Source organism: Marmota monax, unplaced genomic scaffold (genome assembly GCF_021218885.2).
Source record: "Marmota monax isolate L192 unplaced genomic scaffold, Marmota_monax_Labrador192_F-V1.1 WCK01_AAM20220418_F8-fsc00024, whole genome shotgun sequence".
NCBI classification, from domain to species: domain Eukaryota; kingdom Metazoa; phylum Chordata; class Mammalia; order Rodentia; family Sciuridae; genus Marmota; species Marmota monax.
In genome coordinates, this window is record NW_026695224.1 from 35,555,354 (window position 1) to 35,576,602 (window position 21,249).

General features: G+C 59.9%; 2 protein-coding genes across 5 annotated transcripts; both read right to left on the minus strand.

The window, feature by feature from the left end:
• Positions 1–6,292, minus strand: Snai3 (snail family transcriptional repressor 3). Its single transcript, XM_046434955.2, has 3 exons — positions 6,147–6,292; positions 1,879–2,499; positions 1–693 (listed from the first exon to the last, which is right to left on the minus strand). The coding sequence occupies exons 1-3, from the start codon at positions 6,220–6,222 to the stop codon at positions 512–514; spliced, it is 879 nt and encodes a 292-aa protein (XP_046290911.1). The 5' UTR covers positions 6,223–6,292; the 3' UTR covers positions 1–511.
• Positions 6,293–13,637: 7,345 nt separating this feature from the next.
• Rnf166 (ring finger protein 166) lies at positions 13,638–21,198 on the minus strand. Of its 4 annotated transcripts, none has more exons than XM_046435269.1 (6): positions 21,022–21,198; positions 17,034–17,190; positions 16,523–16,635; positions 15,911–16,025; positions 15,571–15,734; positions 13,638–14,792 (listed from the first exon to the last, which is right to left on the minus strand). In XM_046435269.1, the coding sequence occupies exons 1-6, from the start codon at positions 21,174–21,176 to the stop codon at positions 14,567–14,569; spliced, it is 930 nt and encodes a 309-aa protein (XP_046291225.1). In that variant the 5' UTR covers positions 21,177–21,198; the 3' UTR covers positions 13,638–14,566. The 4 variants fall into 4 exon arrangements, with proteins under 4 accessions (XP_046291225.1, XP_058432027.1, XP_046291226.1 ...); XM_058576044.1 differs by having other exon boundaries at positions 15,911–16,052; XM_046435270.2 differs by having other exon boundaries at positions 14,592–14,792; positions 15,571–15,678.
• Positions 21,199–21,249: the final 51 nt, after the last annotated feature.

Sequence of the window (21,249 nt, forward strand, 5' to 3'; positions counted from 1 at the left end):
CCTGCTCCCCCAGAAGGCAGTGCCGCCTCAGGCCAGCCCCCACTCTGAGCGGGCCCAGGTCCCGCAGCAGGGTCAGTGGGCCCAGCGCCCTCTGCTCCTGGTCCTGCTCCTGCATCCTAGGGAGTCTGGCAAAGTGACACAGGTGCAGGTTTCCCCAGCCCCCAAGCCAAGGAAGGTGAGAAGCAACCGAGTCCACCACAAGTCAACGTGCTGCCCAACAGCTGCAGAGGGGCTGGGTGGACCTAGCCTCGTGGCCGGGATCGAGCAGCGTCAGGGACAACGGTCACACTCTGGAAGCAGAGACCAGGCCAAGTCAGACCGGCACCGTGCTGTTCATGCTGAAGTGCCCTCCTGAGTGCAGCATCTCTGAAAGGGGCTCCGTGGGTGGGAGGCCGACTAGTGGCCCCATTGGGCTTCTTGGTCCTGGCTGGTCACCTCTGGTGTCACGGGGCTGCCTCGAGGGTTGCCAGCCTCCCGTTCTCTGATGAGGCCCTTGCACCCACCACACCTCTCAGGGGCCAGGACTGCAGCTGGCTTCCTCGTGCCGGGCCAGAAGGGACATGCGGGAGAAGGTCTTGGCACAACCCTTGCACTGGTATTTCTTGGTGCCAGAGTGTGTTTGCAGATGGGCCCGGAGGTTGGAGCGGTCAGCAAAGGCCCTGCTACAGTGAGGGCAGGAGTAGGGCTTCTCACCTGTGGGAGGAGGACAAGGACAGATGAGTGACCACAGACCAGGACAATGCCACCGGAGGTGAGAGGGGCTCTCTGTGAGCAGTCCGCTCCTCCCCTCCACGCACCCTCACACTGAGGCCCCAGATGGAAGCTGCTGGGGCCATAGCCTGTCTGTCACCCAGGGACCAGGCCGCAGCATCTGAGGCCCTTCCCAGGGACACAGTCCGCCTAGGGCTGGCTAACTTTCACTGGCTCTGCCTGGCAGGGCTCCCTGGCTACCCGGTCTGTCCATCACTGGGAGCCTCTGGCATCTCTTCTGGGACCATGGCCAGCAGAAGGTGGGAACCACTGGCTTTCAGCCGAGGCCAGGGTGGGGGCAAAGAGGGACGGAGAAGCATGGTCCTTGAGAGGCACCACTTCCAGTCATGGTGACCAGGGACTGGACAAGGTCTTTCCCTAGAAACGTGGACCCCAGGATGACCCTACCAAGAACAAGGCCAGGGTCGCTGACAATCCCTCCCAGTGCCCCAGTCTGTGGAGTGTTGACAGCACCTGCCTCCTGCTGGTTGGAAGCCCACAGGTTGGCTCCAACTCCCCAGAGCCAGAGTCTCTGCCCTGGTGCTGGCCATGTGTGACTCTGCTGACCTGGTTCTGATGCCCACTGGGCCTTCTCACCCCTCTCCCTGCTGCAGGTCCTGGAGGCCCTGAAACATGGGTAGACGCCCCACTGAGCCCTGCCCTCCAGTGCTCGGTCCAGTCTCGTGTCCAATTGCGTCCCCCAAAGGGATGTGTCCACTGACTCCTGCAGCCTCACTTGGAAACAGGGTCTTTGCAGATATGATAGTTAAGAGGAGGCTTGACGGTGTCCCCTATCCACGGGACCGATACTGGTGTCGTACGGCAGGGGGAGACTTGGACACAGACACACTGGGGGCTCAGATGAAGACCCAGGCAGAGGCAGGAACTGAGAGAGGCAGGAAGCAGCCTCCCCTAGAGCCTTCGGGGCAGTGTGGCCCCCGACGCCATGAATTCAGGTGTCTGACCTGCAGGGCTGAGAGAGGGTACGGGCTGCATCCTGGCAGCTGCAGGAGGGGGGCGGGCCAGGCCGGCAGAGGCTGTACACGACACGGACGCGTCTCGCCCTCCTCCAGCCCACACCCTGCCCCCAGGCAGACCCTTCTTGGGGCCGCAGCCCTGACTTCCTACCCGTGTGGGTCCGGACGTGGCCCTGGAGCAGCCACGGCCTAGAGAAGGCCTTGCCGCAGAGCTGGCAGACGCAGGGCAGCGTGTGGGTGCGGATGTGCATCTTGAGGGCGCCCAGGCTGGCGTACTCCTTGCTGCAGTACTTGCAGGTGAAGGCGCGCCCGGCCTGCAGGTGGCAGTGCAGCTGCTGGTGCCTGGCCAGGCCCGCCAGTGTGTGGTAGGGTTTGTGACAGTGACCGCACTCGAAGCCCCCTGTAGTTCGAGGAGTCCCCTCAGCCCTGCACAGTTTGTCTGGAGCCCTGTGCCCATCCGGGTGCAGGATCGGGGGCCACCGGGTGGGCAGCACCAGCAGTGGGGGCAGGTTCAAGTGGTTCAGGCTGTCTTTGAGGGGGACGCTGGGGGCCTGGCCAGCCCGAGGGCCCATCCAGCTGATTTCCTGTGGGTGTGACCCTGAGGCCCCTGGTGATTCCTCATGATGTGGCAGGAGAGGCAGGGAGAGGCAGGCGATGGCAGGCGTGCTGTCCCGGGGGCTGGAAGGTGACCTGGGTGTGGGAGCGGCCTCCTTGTTGGGGGGGTGGAGCAGTGCCCCCGGCCCCCGACAGGCAGAACAGGTGTCATCACCTGCTGGAAGGGCAGAGGGGAGAGAAGGTTTGGTGAAGACAGAGTCCCAACGCCATCTGCTCTCACAGTCCCGTTCATGCCTGTGACCACAGCCATCTCTGAGGCCATCAGCAGCCCACAGGAGGGGGGGACACTGCCCAGGACCGAGATGCAGGGGCCACACAGGTGGTGGTGACTGCAGCCAGGGCCCAGAATCACAGGAACCTGGGTCTAAGATCAAGTCTCTGCTGTGCCCAACAGCGAGAAGGGACCGTCTCTCACAGCCACCAGCTCTCCCTGCACGCCCTGCCTGCAGACCCCTCTGGGGAGCTCCCATCATGCCCCGAGGTGGTGGGCAACAGCTGGGCCAGCACCCTCCAGGCTCCCACGCGGCAGCCCCAGGTCAGAACACTTGGTAGCAGGATGCTGTGAGATCACCCCTCCCACCCCCATGATAATTGGCCTCCAGTCACCCCACCATCACCCCATGACGTCTCCGTGAGTGCATCAGGATGTGCTGTGCTCTGCACACTCATCGGCTCCAGGCAGCACATGCTCCCTTCTCTGGGAACATGCACGAACGGGCTCGGTGGCCACCCGGGTTCAGTCACTGTCGTCTTAGCGGGCAGCAGACCTGCTCCTGGCTCGGCTGGTGCTCTGGCCCTGGCTCCTGTGTTAAGGACCAGCTCGCCGTGTGTTTCATCCAGTTGTAATGCCAACTGGATGCCCGAATAAAGAGGCTCCTCTGCAGGTAAGAGGAAGTCTGGGCTCCTGGAGGTCTGAATCACCAAACAGCCTTCTGCCCATTCCTTTTTCCTATGTGTTGAGATAAACCTCTGGCCCCATTTCCATCTCCTTTGAGTAGAGAAAGACAACCCACAGGCTGTGAGAAAGTATTTGTAAATCAGATATTTGATCTGAATATACAAAGCATGACTACATACAGAACGTCTGCAACTCAACAGGAAAGAACTTAAAATGGGCAGAAGACAAGAACAGCTGTTCGTCCAAAGAAGACATAGACAGGTAGCCAACGAACCCACGAAGAGGTGCTCAACACGGGAGTCACCAGAAGCCCAGGCAGCATGGTGGGATGCCATTTTGCACAGGAAAAGGAAGAGAAGGCAGAGAGGACACGGAGGCCCAGTGGAGAACGCCATCCCCTGCTGGCCCTCCTGCCCTCTCCTGCTTCCCCAATCATAAGGAGCACATCAGGCTTCTGTCCTCCCAGAGGAGGGGAGGGCAGTGACAGTGAGGTCCCACAGCAGGGGACTGCCACGCCCCTGCACCCAGGTTTATCAGAGCCTCTCTCCAGGGGAGGTCACTTTCCCTGAGGCTCCGACTCAGGTTCAGCCCCTCTCTGTCCCAACTGTGGACCCTGCGGCCACCTCAGAGCACAGGCCAGAAGGGCCCCCAGGCTGGGGCCAGTGACTGTCTTCAGCCAGAGTCTCCCACAGCCTCTGCTCTCTGCTCACTCTACAGCCAGGTTCCTGGGGAGGGGGTCTGAGTGCCCCTCTGGCTTCTGGGGTTCCCTGGGTGCCCTAAAGAGGCACTTATTTAAAAGGAGAGAGTGGGGGGCCCAAACCTCCACATCTCAGGTCTCTTCTGAGGTGACATCCTGGCAGGAGGAGGAGGAAGACAGTCCCACTGGGCCCTGTGGGAGCTCAGAGGTGCACATTCAGATGGTAAGGCTGGTGCACGGAATGACCCCAGTGACCCTAAACAATGTTTTTTTAAAAATATTTTTATCAGTTATTGGTGGACCTTTATTTATTTATTTGCTTATACATGGTGCTGAGAATGGAACCCAGTGCCTCACATATGCTAGGCAAGCGCTCTGCCCTGAGCCACAACCCAGCCCCTCAACAATGGTTTTAAGCTTTTCTAACTATGACCTCAGGGAGCGAGGAGGAAGCGCTGAGCAGTGAGATTGGTGGAATTCTATCGTTATGTTGTTTGCGTGTATGAATATATAACAGCAAATCCAATCCAATGTACAACCGTCATGCACCAATAAAAACGTGGAAAAAGAAAAATCTAACCAGGCAAAGATCAGGAGAGTAGAGGGAAGGAAACGGGGGAGGGAGGGACAGGGGAAGAAGAGGGGCTGAAATTGAACAAATTATGTTCCATCCTTTTATAATTATGTCAAATGAATCCTGTTGTCATGTATAACCAAAAAGAATCAATCAAAAAAAAAAAATCTATGATTCTAAAAATACAAAACAAAAGCTAGCTAGGCTCAGCAGCGCACACCTGTAATCCCAGCTCAGGAGGCTGAGGCAGGAGGATCACGAGTTCAAAGCCAGCCTCAGCAAAAGCAAGAAGGCCCTAAGCAACTCAGTGAGGCCCGGTCTCTAAATAAAATACAAAATAGGGCTGGGATGTGGCTCAGCGGTCCAGTGCCCCTGAGTTCAATCCCCGTACCACCACCACCCCCCAGAAAACTATGACCTGGGGCTAGGGGTGAGTTAAGTGGTTATTACTTGCTAGCATGCAGGCAGCCAACAAACGACCTGGGTTCCATTCCTGTCACCCAAAAAAGAAAAAACGAGGCTGTGACCCATGGAAACCAGATTCCTGTCGTAGCTATAGTTACATCCACATACATAATTTGAAACAAAAGTTTCACTCACTGTGAGCTCTGCACTCTAATACTTCTATTTTGTTTTTAAAAAGTTCTGGTGACTCTTTAAATTGATTTCAAAATGCAAACTGGAAGAGCATAGTGCTAGGTGGCACCCCCTGGTGGCAGCCTGGGTAGCAATTGATCCAGGGGACACTCCCCTGCCCCAGGCACAGGGCAGGGCTCCCACGGGTGACCGGGTGACCGGTGTGGCTGGGGGGTCCTGAGCTCTAGAATGCAACCCGCAGGGGGGTCCCCTTCTGGAGAAGTTGCCCAGCTGGGTGGGGGCCACTCTGCACTGGGGCAGGCTCTCCTCTGAGGAGCGAATTTCCAGCCCATGTGCCCTGAGGACAGGAACAAGTGGATACCTGAGCCTGCCTGGAGAACTGCAGTCCCTCCACCCAGCCTGCACCCGGTAAGCAAAAGGGTGAGGGGAGTTTTGGGGCGGGAGGCCCCATCAGAGGGGCAAGAAGGCTGTTGGAAACCCAGCTGAACAATGAGAGCTGGGCCTCTGAACCCCAGGGAACACAGGGGTCCTTCTTCTGGTCCCCTGAGGATGCTCTGGGGAATCCTCCCTGGGCAGCTCCAGATGGCCCTTCCTCTCTCTTCCCCTACCCCAGGGCAAGTTTCACGACTTTGGGGATTACTTGGGCTTCCCCTGGGTGGGTGGACACAGTGCCTGGCTGGCCTTCTGACCTTCCCAAACTTCCTCCACAGGGAAAATTACTCCAGGGTCCCCTTAGCCGGAACTGTAGTGGTGGGAATGGATGCCGGTCCACAAGGAGACCTGGTGGCCTGAAAAACTTCTCCAAGCAGGGAGAAGAGCCCAGAGGCAGGTCTGAAGTGGAGAAGGGCCCGTGGGCCATCTCCTTGTCTGCAGCCCCGGTCTTGGCCAGGAAGGACTCCTGGGCCCCAACTGTGCTGAAGAGTTAGTTCCTTCTCCTCTCACCTGGGACAGGTGTGGCTCCGCTCTCGGAGACCTCCAGCCTCCCTCCCGTCCCGCAGGGGCGAGTTCTGGGAAGGGGCGCGGGGAGGCAGCCCCTACCTCTCTGCGTCTCCAGCTGTCCGTAGTTGGGGACTCTGTGGCTGAGGTGCGTTTTCACCAGGAAGGAGCGCGGCATGGTGCCCGCTGGGGTGGTGGTCTGGGCGCTGGAGGCGAACGGGGTCCCACTGCAGCGTCTGCGGCGCCGGGCCGCGGGCAGCGAGGCCGGCAGGTGCGGGAAGGGTCAGGCTCATTAGCATAACGCGCCGCCTCGGCCAATCAGCGCCCGGCGCGGCGGGGCGGGACCGCGGCGCCACGCCCAGGACAGGTGCGCGGGCGGGGCCGGGCGCGTGGCCGCCGGTGTCCTCCCCACGGGACTTGGCTGGCGCGCGCCGCGGTCACGCACAGACCCTGGGGGCTGGCCACCCACTCGCGCGGCTGAGAGTGCAGAGTTTAGGGTGGGTGGAAACCGGCCGAGCTGCAGTCCACGCTGTGCGAGCGCTGGTCCTCGGAAAACCGTCGCACGCAGGTTACACCTGGCTACCACCTTTCCTAGCTCGGTCCTCTGCAAACCGAGCACAAGCCCTCAAGTCCATTGCTGGCCCACCTGAGCAGCCACAGCGGGGACCAGAGTCAGTACCTGGACAGCCCAGCACAGGCAGCCTGGGTAGAGTGGCCTTTCCTCCCGGGACAACGCTGTGGGAGTGTGCCCCATACCTCCCGAGAGCTGCTTTAGTTGGGGTAAAGGCAGCCTGGAACTCTGGGTTCCCCCGAGTGTGGGCAGTGCAGTTAGAAAGGGCGAATCCCGTGTTCTGCAATGCCTGCAGCGAGGCGAGGCCCGGCTAGCGCTCCCCCTCCCCTCCTCTGTCGTGTGGAAGGAAGAGTAGGGGGCAGTCTGTCTACTGTGAATCCCTCTCATCCCAATGTTTCAGGACTTTGGAGGCCTAGTGGGCAGTCTCTGGGTGGGTGGTCACTGCACCTGGCAGGTCCTTGAGAGCCACAGGGCATGCCCTAACTGGGTGCCTCCCTGGCATTGTTTTTGACACCGCCTCCCGGGACTAGAGATTGAACCCAGGACCTCTTGCATGTTGGGCAAGTGCTCTATCACAGAGTGACACCCACAGCCCTTTTTAAACTTTTTATTTTGAGACAGGGTCTCTAAGTTGCCCAGCTGGACTTGAACTTGCCATCCTCCTGCTTCAGACTGGGCGAAGCAGTAGCTGGGAAAGGAGGCGTGAACCTGTAGAAGGCTGGGGACAGTGGGGGAGGCGCTGGTCTCGGAGCACCTAAGTTCCTGTGGTTGTGGGGCAGGAACAGCTGGGGTAGTGTCACCCCTGCTTTGCCAGTGAGGAAGCCAAAGCTCTTCGGGGTCAGGGAGCAGCGGAACTGGGACCGACTAGCACCCCAGCCACGGACAGCTGGAGACCATGCCCCTGTGGCTTGATTAGGGAGCATGTCAACACAGGTGGCACTCCTGAGAAGGAGCACTTGTCCTGCAGCAGAGCCTGGCACTCTGTGCTGATGTGGTCTCAGAGGACACGCGTCTGCCTGCCACTCACTCACCTGCCCCTTGGCCTGGTAAGGTTTCTATTTGTAGCCTCTCTTACTTTTCCCCTCCTGGACACAGATGATGCCTGCAGAGGGCTGTGCCAGCCCTCCACCCACATGGTCCTTCCTCACCCACCCACCCGCTGGCTGTGTGGCCACCAGCCCTGGCTTGGCAAGTTTCTCTCCTGACCCCAGCCTGAGGCTCACATTGTAAGGCGCCTCTGGCATGCCTGTGGGGGCTGCCAGCCTTGCCTGGGAATTCCCCAGAGTGCCTGCGGGCCCTGAGTCCACCTTGGGGTGGGGCCAGTGGTGCCCCAGGGCAGCCACAGCACATCACCCCAGAGGAAGTCTGAGGTCCCATGACCGTCAGTGGTGCCTCCTCACGGCTATGCAGGCTCATTCCTCAGCTGTGACTCACGGCTGTGTCCAGGCTGGCCCTGCAGAGCTCGTGGAGGAAGACCTCAGTGCTGGCCCTGTCCCCACATGTGTGGCCCCAGGCAGGAACCTGGCTGTCTTCATCTGCTCAGTCTTTCTGTCCTCAGGGGTTAAACCTGCATGCCCGCACGGGAAGCCCCTTCCCCAACCTGAGAAGGCCCGAGGTCCTGGCTCTCTTCCCTGGAAGTCTGGGACCTGAGGATGACGGCCTGCTGTGGGCTGACCACCCCCCTCCAAGGCCCTCCATCAGACACTCAGTGCAGTTTTCAAGTGGAGTGTGTAGCCTTGGAGTGGAGCTGTGGGTCAGGCTGCAGGTCAGGAAGAACGTGCCACGTTCTGTTCTTGTTGACAGTTGTCCCCTTGCCTCAGTGTGTAACAGTGCCGGATGCCCAGTGCCCACACCATCTGTGCACACATGTGTGTCTGTAGCCCATGGAGTGCTCGCCTTCTTGCTAGCAGGCCTCATGGCCCGCATATTGCCAGTGGCAGCCCTGGTGATGGACAGGTGGAAACAGCCCTTGTTAGGTGCAGTTTGCCTGTGGCCGGGTCCACAGTGGGGACCACCAATGCTTGTTGAGCTGGATGGAAAAGAATCAGGGCCCCCAAACAGCCTGGCCTTGCTGGAACACCTGCCCTGTGCCCTAGGGTCCTCTGAGGGCATGAGACCCCTCTGTGCCCATGGCGGGGGGACGTGGGGAGGTACAAGGCCCCAGCCTGAGCCAGGCAGCTGGGGGCTTAGATGTCCTGAGAGGTGGGGCAGAGGCTGGCACTGTGAGGGGCAGCACAGTCCTCCAGGGCAGGTGGGTGTGATTAGACCCAATCATGCTCTGACCTGGGGCATCCCCACCATTGTCCAAGGTCTGTGGAAATTGGAGCCCGATGCCTGAACTCCTAATGGCCTGCATGTGCTTGGTCATCCTCCGTGAAGGGAACTCACTACCACTCACAGGTGCCCACACCATTTGGGGCCTGTTAGAGGTGAGTGGTTCCTATGATGTGGGGGTCCTGGGAGATAGACATGGTCCCTTAAGACAGCCAGGCTGGGGGCTGAGGAGGGGTGCTGGGGAGGGCAGAGGGGCTGGCAGGAGGCACTCTGTGTGCTTGTATACTCACACACGTGTGCAAGTGTGTGTCTGTGTGCTCCTGTGAAATTCCAAGGAGCAGGATCAGATGTGGCCTGGAGGGAGTGAGTCCAGGGCCATGAAGGGAGGGCTCCGTGAGGTGAGGTTCGCAGCATGGTCCCAGCAGGGAGCTGGGTGCCCACTGGGCTGCTTGTCAATCAGGCAGTGGGCTTAACGCCTGGTTTCCTGCAGGTGTTGGAGCCATGGAGATGTTTTGCAGGCCACCTTTGTCATGGAGGGTTGGGGGGGGCGAGTCTCCAGGGCACTGGATGTCCTTCGCTCAGTCAGCCAGTGTCTTGTGCTTCTCTAGACCAGCCACAAGGAGGACAAAGGCCAACAAGGCCAGCCTGTCCTGCCAATAGCGCAGGGAGGCCTGTCTCTGGGGTTCACAGCTCACTGTAGCCTTGCTCCAAGGTGCTGAGACCTGGGGGCCAAACACCGCAGGACCCAGCGCAGGCAATCCCTTCTCCACCGACCTGCATACTGAGTCACCTGCCACATTCAGCAGGGCTCCTGGTCAGGAGACTGGCCAGATCTGCAGGTCTCAGCCACATTCTGCCAGGCGGCACCCCCAGTGGCCCTCCAGGCAGGGCAGGCTTCAAGGCAGCCAGGACACTGCCCTCACAAGAATGGGAGCCAGCATGGCTCTCTCTAACAGAGCTTCCTGCCCAATGTGCCCGAGAGAGGTGGCTCCCAGCTTGTGCATATCTTGGCCTGTCTGCCTGAAGACAGATGGTCGTGAGTTGAATTACCAAAAGATGCTGGAGTCCTCCCCGTCCCCAGGCCCAAGACCTTATTCAGAGACAGGGTCTTTGCAGAAGTGACCAGATCAGGATGAGCCTGTCAGGGCCAGCTCTAATCCAATGACTGGCGTCTCATAAAAAGGGGAAACATGAACTCAGACAGACCCCAGGGGAGGCCACGCGAGGCACAGGGCCCAGGCTTCACAAGCCAAAGGCTTGAACTTCCAGGAGCTTTTGAGGCCTGGGCTATCCTCTCAAGGGCCCTGTCCTCCTCTGTGCTAGACTCCTGACCTCCAGAACTTACAGAGGCGAGATTTCTGGGGTTCCCACCGCCATCCCTGGCACCTTGCCCCAGCAGCCTGGGACGCTCATGGAGACAGCATCCTGGATGGACAGAGCTGCAGGCTGGGGCTTGGGCCTGACTCTGAGGCCCAATAGGATCATCAGAGCTTTGTCTGTGGTGAGCCACAGCACATCTGTCCAGAGCTTGTAGGAAGCACCTCACCCAATTCCCAGTGGCCCACTCCTCACACACGTGTGCACCCGCTTCCCATCTCCAGGTGCTCCTAGGGTCAGGGAGGCACAGGTCGGCAAAGAGCCTCACCGGCCTCAGCTCCTCTTCCTGTTCCACAGATGGAGAGAAAGTCCGAGCCCAGGGCTCAGGGTCCTATCCGCTTCCTTTGCCTGAGGTTCTGCCCGGGAGGCCACCCTAGGTCTTCCTGTTACCCTGCACAAACTACCCCAACTGCTTCCCAGAGTCTGCACTTAGAGACATCCCTTGGGCCACTTTTGTTTTTGTTTTGCTGTACTCAGGTTGAGCCCAGGAGGGCTCTGCCACTGAGCTACGAGCCTAGCCCATTTTATTTATTTTTTGAGGCTGATCTTGAATTCGTGTTCCTCCTGCCTCAGCCTCCTGAATAACTGGGGTCACAGGCACATGCCACCATGCCCGACTCATTTTGCTTTTTATTTTGAGATATGGTCTCACTAAATTGTTCAGGCTGGACTTGTGTTGAACTTGTGGTCCTTCTGCCTTGGCCTCTCAAGTCCCTGGGATTACAGGAATGTTCCATTGTGTCCAGCTTTGGGCTGTTTTTGAAACGTCCTTGGACTTTATCAGTCCTTGACACCTTGCTGTGAGTGAATTTAAGCCTCTTTCCCCAAAAATGTGTTCAGTGAGGGGACAGAGGGAGAGTCTGTTGTCTGAGGGAGGGTCATGGGAGGGAGGGCAGCAGTGGCAGCTCGGCCTACCAGGTATTTTGTGTCCAGGGGAGGGGGCCCGAGCCTGAACTGTGGCATGAGGACAGCTCCCTTCTCCTCCCAGGTGCTGGGGAGAACAGTCCTGGGGGCTGCCCTCTCAGCAGGGGTTCGGCAGGTGCTCTAAACCTCCTCACTCATGAAACAGAAGCAGCTACTTCTGTTTCTCTGGGACCTCACAAGCCCCAGATGAGGTCTTCCTGCTCCACAGAGCGCAGGCACTGCCCAGACGTGCCTGAGGGGCCACGGCCAGGGCTGCTAGCACAGGCAGGCAGCATGAGCTGCGGCGGGGGGACCTGTGCACACTGGCAGATCTGCAACACTGGCTGGGTCTTGTAGACCTATTGTGTCCACCTGCTGCTGCTGAGTGCACAGAGCTCAGGTGACATGGAAGTAGGACTCCCAGACAGTTTCTCAGGAATCCTGAGTCTGGCGCAAGGTGCCGGGTCTGAGGTCAAGGACCTCTGTTCTCTGAGCATCTGCCTTGGGCTGGCTGCCTGACCCCTTCCTCGTGGAGAGGCTCCAGGTACCTGGTGGCCTGGGGGCACTTTCTAGGAAGTGGGGTGCAAGCTCCCACACCATTGCATAATCTGAAACTACGGGCATGTTGCTGCTGGCCTGGGCCTGATTCCTTGGACCCTGTAGGGAACAGAGCCCAGGCTCCTGGGGGTGAGGCCCACCTGGCTTCCTGCTGAGCCATGCATGCTTACATGGCTCAGGGTAGAGGGAGACCCCCGCCTAGAGAGGGTGGCTTGATGTGGGCCGAGGGGCCACCTGACAAGCCACTGGCTGATTTGCCTGAGGCCTGCGAAGGCTGTGCTGTCTCCCAGCCCTGCTCTGACAACTGAGCGGGGGACTGAGGCTATGTGGCAATGCCCATGGAGGGAGCACCTCCACTGGATGCCATCCTGTGGCCTTGCTAGGGGTGACTGGCCCCAAATGCTCCAGACGCCAGACCAGGGGAAGGGCAGAGCAGACCCTCTCGGCTTTCCCACCTGCTCCCAGAGCCTTAAAGCTGCCATCTGGAGGTTGGACAGGGCGGGGCGGGTTGGACTCCAGTGTTTGGAAAGGAAGGACAGGTTGGGAGCCAGGAGCGGCATGACCCCCTGGCTCCTCCTCCTCCTCCTCTTGGTGCTGGTTCCCTCTGGTTTAACTGGGGTCTCTGTTGTGCATGTGGCAAGCTTGGGTTACTGTTCATCCAGGGGAGCATGGGCCACCTGGTCCTGGAGGACACTGGCCCATCTAGCTGGGCCCATGAAAAGGGCTCCCCTCCAGCCCTGCCCCTCTGTGACATCCTGAGCCCACCTGGGACAGTTTACCTTATTCCCTCCCCAGGCTCCTGCCTTCCAGGTGCTCAGGTCCCCTCTGGGCCCCATTTGGTCTCGTCCCAAGCACCCTGCACACAGGCACTCACAGGAAGCCAGCAGAGCTCCTCCCTTCCTTCCCTTGGTGGTGCAGACCTCAATGACTTGGCAGACACTGTGGCCTCTGCAGATGAGACAGAGAAACTTGGTGGCGTCTCCCTGCGGGTGGGCGGTCAGCAGAGACATGTTGTTGAGGTCAGGCCCTGCTGAGACAGGGCTTACCTCTGGGCTGCCTGGGCACTAGGGGTCATGCCCCACGACGACTCCTCTGTCAGTGGCATGCAGGCCCGGGCCTGCAAGAACAGCAACCTCAGTTCCCACGGGCCAGCAACCAGGGGGTGAGCACAACCAGCCCTGCTCTGAGGGCTTTCGGCCTCACTTGGTTCCAGGGTGCTGTGTCTCTGGCCTCTTCCTGGAAGGCAATGGGGAGCACAGGCTGGCTGAAGTTCTGCTGATGCCCAGAACCCAGAGAGGGCCTCCCAGGCACAGAAACTGCTTAGCAGATGGCAGAGGAGGTGGAACTCTGGTGTCTTCCACAAAAGCACCTGGAGGCCACTCTGCTCTCAAAGGTGTACACGCTGACCCAGCAACCAGGTGCCTCGAGTTACAACCCGTGGGTCTTGGGCCTATCTGGTCCACGTCATGCTCTAAAGCTCCGCAGAACACCCTCCCCTGAGAACGACTGTCCAGAACAGAGATCTGCCTCTGGTCACCACCTGGGAACCGAGGGAGCAGTGAGGCACCTGTGAGCATGGCCACAGGGAGGTGATTCTGGTTGACCTGAGGGCATAGGCACCCTGTGGCCGTGAAGGTGGCCCCTCAGAGGGTTCTGAGCAGCTGGCCCAAGGCCTGTGACCCAGGAACCCAGCCCCAGGCCAGCCAGAAACAGGAGCCTGGGGGGACATTTCAGAGGGAGGCGGCCTGGCCAGAGTCTTCTCAGTGGTTCTGGGCCCCTACAAGAGGCTAGGAAAGCAGGGAAAGGGCACCTGGGGCGGCACAGCCATAAGCAGCAGCTGCTGACTCAGAGGAGGGCGGGTGCTCCCAGTGTCCTCACTGGGCACTGAGGACAGAACCAACACAGGCCTCTGCAGATGCTCAGAAACATTTAATTTTTTTTGAAAAGACAGCAATAATTTATGCCATGGACACAACAGGAGAGCCAACAGGTGTTTTCTGGCGTGACCCACCACCCAGCAGGCCACTGGTGGCCCCCCACGCTCTGCCACTGTCGGATGCAGTCTCTGCCTGGGAAGGATGTGGCCTGCTCTGGAAGGTGACTCTGGGCCGAGGCCAGGACCTGGCAGAGGAAGCCCCACACTGCACGGGCCACCCTGCGTCTGTAGGCATAGCCTCGCAGGCAGTCAGGGAGGGAGCGGTGCCTTCTCCTGGTTATCGCCAAAGAAACCACAAGCAGAGCCCCCTCTAGCAGCAGCCTGGGGATGCCACCTCTGTTCCCTCGCAGAGGACACCAGCTGCCTCTGGTTCCAGAGCACCCACTGCTCCTGCACTCCACACACCGATCCCTTACACGTTTTTTTTTAATCTTTTTTTTTTAAAAATATAATTTTGTAAATGTTCCATAAAAATACTATTCTTCCTAGTCAAACACAGATATTGCAATATGAAGGTAACTGCTTCGTCTTTGCTCTATAAAACGTGAAAAGATTATCACATGGGATAAGATAGAAAAACGCTGGGGTTTCTAAGTATCACAAAAGCCAGTACCAGGTGCGCATGTGGAAGCGAGCTGGATGCCCGACGGGCGGCGGGGCTCCTCCTCCCCATTCCTGCTGGATGCCAGGCAGGCGACGGGGCTCCTCCTCCCTGTTCCTGCAGCCGCACACCTCAGGGCACCCCATGCTTCCCAGCAAGGAGGACATCGTGGCTTGGAAGAGAGCGACTGCTCTAAGTCCCAGATGGCAGCACCTGCCCCTCAAAGCACCGAATGCCCAGCGTGGCTGGCCAGGACCCAGGCAGCCCTGCTGATGGCAAGGGGTAGCCAGCCAGGTCCAGCCCTAGAGGCTCTTGGATGAGCCCTCCTCATGCAGGAGATCCCACTTGGCCCGGTGAGGTGTGCTCCTGGGCAGGTGTTGGGGCAGGAGAGCAACAGCCCTGTTCCTTGAGGCGGGAGGGCGTCCTGGACCCCAGGCTAGGGGCAGGTGGCTGGCTGCACCTTCAGTTCTCAGAGAGGGACAGAGCCAGGGCGGCCTGGAAGGCAGCTTCTTCATCGATGCTGTAGTCCTGGAAACAGCAAATGGAGATGGGCAAGGTCACAAGAGCCCAGCTGACCCCTGCAGAGCTGGGCTACCTCCTTGTCCCAGCTGCCCCACACAGACTCGCTCCATTGCTTCAGGTCTCCCTGTCTCCCTGAACACGGCTCACACCACAGGACACCTGTCTGCCTTCCCTAGTTCTGCACTTAAGCTGATCCTGAGGGCGGCCTGGTCTCTGCAGAGTCCGGCAGTCTGCAGACACTGCATGCCCTGACCGTGCTCCAGGGTGGATGCATGCATGGGAGTGCTGTTCTTGCCTCCGATTGTAAGAACTGGGGTTTTGAGATGACAGGCAAGCCAGAAGGCTCCGAGACCTCCAGCAGTGGGCCGGAGTAGGCAGGAGTCTTGGGTGGCTGGAGGCCAGCAGGGTGGGAGGTGGAGTAAACAGAGAGGAGGGGCTGCCCGAGGAGAGAAGAGGCTGTGAGGGGTCCACAGGCCTGGAGGGGCTCCCTTCCAGACCCACTGCAGAGGAAGACAGAGCAGAGCACTGGGGAGGAGTCCTCTAGCTCCCCTCCAGAAACACCTGGGAAGCCTGGCCCACCTAGGGTGCTCTGTCCCCCAGGTGCCGCCTCAGGGACACTAGAGCACCTGTGGCTGCTCTGGTGCCTGGTGTCCTCTAGTGGCCCCTGTGCCTGTCCTGCTCCAATGGGGCCCCTCAGGTTTTGTTCTGGCCTTCTTGGGACACTTGGGCCCTAAAGCTGGCTGGGTCGAGCAGGAGGAGGGAGGGGTGTGGGCAGGGCACCCACCACGAAGGTGTCATAGGAAAACTTGTGCCGGTGCAGCAGGTGCTGGAGGAAGTTGGCGCTCTTGTAGCTGGGGTCGCCCCAGGGCATGGCGGAGCAGATGGGGCACACCTGGAACAAAGGGGCCAGTGTGTGGCCAGGGCTTCCCACAGGGAACTCGACCTCCACTGCCCAGGGACACATGGGGGCTCATGAGGGTTCACTGTGGCACTCACTGCACCCCAAGACTGACATGCCACCACCCCTGGGATCCTGGGAGGCCCTGGGCAGCTGGGCACCACAGGCTTGGAGGGAGCAGGCCACCCAGGCAGTCCCTGCCCACGGCCTCCCAGCGGGCGCTCACCACGCGGTGGGGGTCACTGCGGTGGCTCTCGACACAGTGCTTCACCAACTCCTGCTGGTCCAGGTTGCGGGCGCCGCAGTAGGGGCAGGCGAAGGTAGACCTGTTCGGGATGTTGCTGGTGGAGCAGGAGGACAGTGAGCAACTGTGGGGTCAGGGAGCAAAGGGCACTGCCACCCTGCTTCTCTCACACACAGAGTGGCCAGCCTGCCCTCTGCTCTGTGGGCTCCCGACAGGAGTCAACTGCTGCATGGCTGCAGGAGCATCGTGGTTGGCAGGCAGGAGGCAGAGCTGGAGTCCTGAAGACCACCAGCCCACACCTGCCCACACATCTGCAGTCTCGGGTCTGACTGCTGAGAACCGCACAGGGAACCACCTCCCTCTCCCCCACCCCGGCCCAGTGGGGGTAGGGGGCTGTGGCCAATGGGGAGACCCTGTGCTGCCCACCCTGGGAGGTGCCATCTCTTAGTCCATCCCCCCGCCTGGTGTGGGTCCCCATCTTGGCTCCCACACCTGAGCTATCCCCATCTATGAGTGGCATGGCTTCCCTAAAGTCACTTGCCCCCTGAGCACCCCCAATCTGCTCAGAGATGGAAAGGAGGGGAGGCTTCCCACCTGGGGATGGGCTGGGACGTGGGTACCACAGGGACGAACTTGGGGCAGTTGGCCATCTGCTCCTGGACCTTCAGGCAGGAGGAAATGTGCACTCTCATCTTCGCCAGGGTGACCTAGGAGACAGGCAGGGAGGTGAGGCTGGCTCAGTCTGCAGCCGTGGCCACGCCTTCTGCTCCTAGAGACCTGGAGGCCCTAGCAGCTGCATTCCAGCAAGGGGAAGGGGCATACCTGCTGAGGGAACCAACTGGAGACACCCCAACAAGTCACCTCTGCTGGAGGGAGCACCCCAGCAGGACACCTCTGCTGGAGGGAGAGCCCCAGCAGGACACCTCTGCTGGAGGGAGCGCCCCAACAGGACACCCCTTCCAGCTGGCCAATCCCAGTCGCCTTGCGCTAGCACCTCAGTCTCCCCTGGCAATTGGACAAGGTGGCAGGCTCTGCAGCCTGAAGCCTCCCCTCCCGCCCTGCCCCAGGAGGTCAAGCGCTCTGCCCCCAGAGGTCAAGCGTGTACCTTTTTGTGGCAGCCCCGGCAGGGTGCCTTGTAGGAGGACAGCTGCTTCTCCACATGTGCAGCCTTGTCCACTTTCTTTGGGTCAAAGGGCAGGCGGCAGAGCGGGCACAGGGGGGATGGCACCTGCAGGCACGGCTGGAGACACTCCCCACAGAACCTGCAGGGGACATGGGCCTGAGGGCTGGTGGCCAGCACGGGTCTCATGCACTAGCACACAGGACTAGCTGTTCAAACATTCCTGGAGATGACTATGCCCGTGCCCAAGGCCCACCAGAAGGATGGGCACCATCTGGCTAAAAGATGAGCAGGGTCCCCTCCCAGCAATGGGGCTGCTGTGTTCTAAGGCTGGGCAGAGTCACGGCTTCAGCCTCCAGCACACGTGACCCTACAGGAGGGGGAGGTTCTGTCCCATGGGCTCCTAGTCACGGTGACAACAGAACCTCAGAGGGCAGGGGACAGCCTAGGGGCACAGAGAGTAAAATCACTAACAATTGTGGGAAGGGCCCTGGACTCACTGGACAGCACAGAGCTGAAGCTGGCCAGTTTGTCAACTGGGGACAGCTTCCTCGGCAGGAGGGGCTCAGTGACAGGAAGGGCTGTACTTGGGCTGGCTCAGGTACTGGACACACACTCAAGGCAGAGGTCCCCTGTGGCCCCTGAGCTCTAGCCAACATCACCTGGAGAGACTGTCCAGAGCCCTGCTTGCTGGCAGCAGGGGCCTGGCCTGGCATGCCCACACTCCAGCCTGCGTTCACAACACTTCCACCTGCCGCCTGCCAGGAGGGGGCGCCAGCTGCACAGGATGACCTCAGCACAGCTTCACCAGCAGCACTGTGGGGACAGCCCGCTCAACAAAGCACCTGAACACAAGGACACAGAGTGCGACTCCAGCCCTGAGGACGGAGCTCAGTTGGAGGAGGCAGAGCTGGCCCAGCCCCAACAGAAAGATGGAGACTTTGCAGACTGCAGGAAGTTCCCTGCACGCTGAGCAGGCTGGCCATGGGGTAAGGACGGGGAAGCCAGGCTGGACAGAGGGGATGTGGGAACGGTCCTGAATTTAGAGATGACTCAGTTAAGGTTAAGGTCAGAGTTCCTCACATGATCTCATCCCCTCTCAAGAGAAGGTCCTTCTTGTGGTGCCCAGAGCTTGAGGCACCTTCGTCCCTCTTCCTGCCTTCTGCCACCTGGCTAGTCAGATTATCCTACACCTGAAAGGGGCAAGACTCACCCTAAGACCTAAGGACTTCCAGGACACAAAAGTTCCTATGAGCCTTTCCTGCAGAGTAGAGGGCCTCAGTCACTTCCTCCGAGTGGGGTGGGGGTCTCGCCAGCACCACGTACCACCCCCAGTGCTGTCCCTGGCCCCAGGGTTTGGTGAGCCTGAGGAAGGGGCTGGCAAGGCCAGTCACAGGTGTTCATGGTGGCAGACAGTGGCAGCATCCAGCTGTCCAACAGCGTGTAGATGTGACACTCGTGGAGGAAACGTGAGAGGAGCAAAGCACCGATATACATGGGCCTGCTCGGGCCTCGCCTGCTCAAGGCAGAGGTCCCCTGTGGCCCCTGAGCTCTAGCCAAGGGCGACACCAAGGCCATGTGCTGTGGACGGGGCTGCCATACGAAGTTCCAGCAGACACACCCAACGATGGAGGCAGACCTGCAGCGGCCAGGGCTGGGGAGGACAGTGTACACTGGGCTCCTTTCCAGGGCGGAGTGTTCTACACCATGGGGAGTTTGTGTGACTGTGTGAACGCACTGGCTTCCATCTCAGTGGAATCCTTACTACCCATAGCAGGCAGGGCCACACGAAAAGGTCAGGCTGAGTGGCAGCCACTTCTTCCAGAAGGCAGCATGCCCTGTACTCCTGTGCAGGATGCAAGAAAGCTCAGGAGGAACCTGATCCACCTGTGGGGTGACTCCTGAGTCACAGCCCTTTAGGAGCAGAAAGCAGACTAGAACACTCACAGATAAGGCACAGCTCTTGACCAGGTGTGAGTGACTACCACCCTGGCACACGTGGGCCAGCAGCCGCAAGCAGCAGCTTCCCCCACAGAAAGTCCCCCTGCGTCTGCTTAGGGTCCTCTGCAGCCCAGTAAGGTGGCTGAGAACGGTGGGAGTGGGGCCAACTTGCCTAGCATTTGGGACTGCCCAGGATGGGCTGCAGGTCAAATGGCACCAACCAATGTCACTTTGCCCTGGGCTCCTGTACACACCAGGGAGCTAGGAAGGGCCAATTTCAGAGAGCCACAAGGCTATCAGGCCTGTCTTCTCAGGCAAGCCTGACAGCTGTCCCAGCGCAGGCTGCCTTACAAAGGCTTCCTGGGCAGCCTCATGGTTGTGTGTGTCCTGGCCCACTTGCTTCTGGACTGGATATGGCTCACACCCTAGGCTGTTCCTTAGGCAGCAGGCAATAGCTCCTTTGGGGCCCTAAGGCAATGTCTGCGAGCTGCTCCATTGAGGTTCCTCTTGCCCAAAGCTCAGGCTTGAAGACTCCCCTACCATCACCTCCTCTGCCTCCAGGCAGGGCCCCTCTCACCACAGGGAAGCCAGTCTTCAGAAGGGAAATGGCTCTGGAGCTCAAGGCAAGGAAAGAATCAGACCATCAGTGAACTTTTAACAAGGTGACAGGATGTGCCCTTAAACCTTCTGTGTTCATCTGCACACCTCTCTCAGTTGCACCTGACAGACAAAGGAAGTCAGAGGCAGGCAACAGCCAAGAAATGAAGCCAGCAAAGTGGGAGGAAATCTTTTCAAGGCAGAGGCCACACAAAGGGTTCTTAAGGATCAGCAATGAGAAGAGCTGACAAGAAAGATGCTTCTCAGTCCCATGGAGTCTCCATCCTGTCATGCAGCTCTCATTTTAAGAAAAGACCAATTTTGGAAAAGAGAAAGGGAAAACACTGATTTGTACAGATTGAGAAACCAAAAGGCTGTGGCCCACATCACGGTGAAGGTGCTGGTTCCGGGGAGACACTGCTCCAAACCTATAAAGGGTTTCCAAAATGCAGACAAGCCTCACAGTCCTCTCAACCACAGTCTGGAAAATGCAGAAGGCAACACACCTACTAGCGTGTGCTCACAAGAAACAAGTCTCTATCAGAGCCTGTCCTGCCAAAATGTCACAGCCAAGCAACTGAGTAGGAGCAGGGCACCACTCTCTGGTATAAGCAAGTGTCTGTGCTGCCTGACACCAGGGGGCAGGAACGTGAGGCAGCTCTGGATCCTGACACCATCCTCATCCTTGGATGACAAGCAGGCACACACGCCCACCCAGCAGTTCCAGTTCCTTCTCTGCAGCAGGAGCCTCCAGACAGCTGCCTTTGTTTGCAAAATGTTCTAGGGCTTCCTACCATGCTGGGTGCACCTTGCCCACCCCCACTCCCTGGAACCAGCACCCAGCTTCCTCAGCAGCATGGCCACTGCTGGGAAGCCCTCCAGCCCTCTCCCCGCATCCCCGGAATCGCTCCAGAGCTGTATCATGCAGCACTTAGGGGAGGTGGGAGCGCACACTCATGTTGACTCCTTCCCAACCGGGCTGGAGCTCCAGAGGTCTTGGACTTGAGCACAGCTCTGGGCCAGAGGGGAGCTACATGCTCCAGGTTCAGTTCCTGAAGCGCCCGGCTCAGCTGGAAACCCCTGCAGGATGCCTGGGGTCCGGTCCCCTCCGTGCCGGCCTGCATTCTGGCGTGACCCCAGTCCTTCAAAACAAAACAGCACCAGGCTCCAAACGAGCCCCCCCAACTGAAGGGCACTCCTTTCCTCTGTCGTCAGAGCGAGCGGACAGCGGGTGGACAAACAGTTGACAGCACACGCCACAAGTCATTTATTTGCGTTGCCCGCCCGTCTGCACACCTCGGGGCCCCGCGCGGCGGCGGCGGCGGCGGCGGCCTCTGAGCACCCGGGGCTCGGGCGGCGGTGGCGCGGCCCTGACGCCCGCAGGCCGCCGCCGCGCCCGGCCGTCCCCCTCCCGCGGCTCCCGGCGCGCGCTCACGTGTGGCCGCAGCCGCCGATGGCCACGGGCCGGTGGTACACCTCCAGGCAGATGGGGCAGCTGAACTGCGCCTCCAGGCCGCTGTCGCCGCCCGCGGGCCCGGCCGGCGGCTGCCGCTGCTGCGCCGAGGCCACCAGGCTGCGGAACATCGCCATCCCGGGCCAGGCCGCCGCCACCGCCGCCCCCCCGCCCCCCGGTCCTGGCCGGCCGGGCCCGCGTCACCGCCGC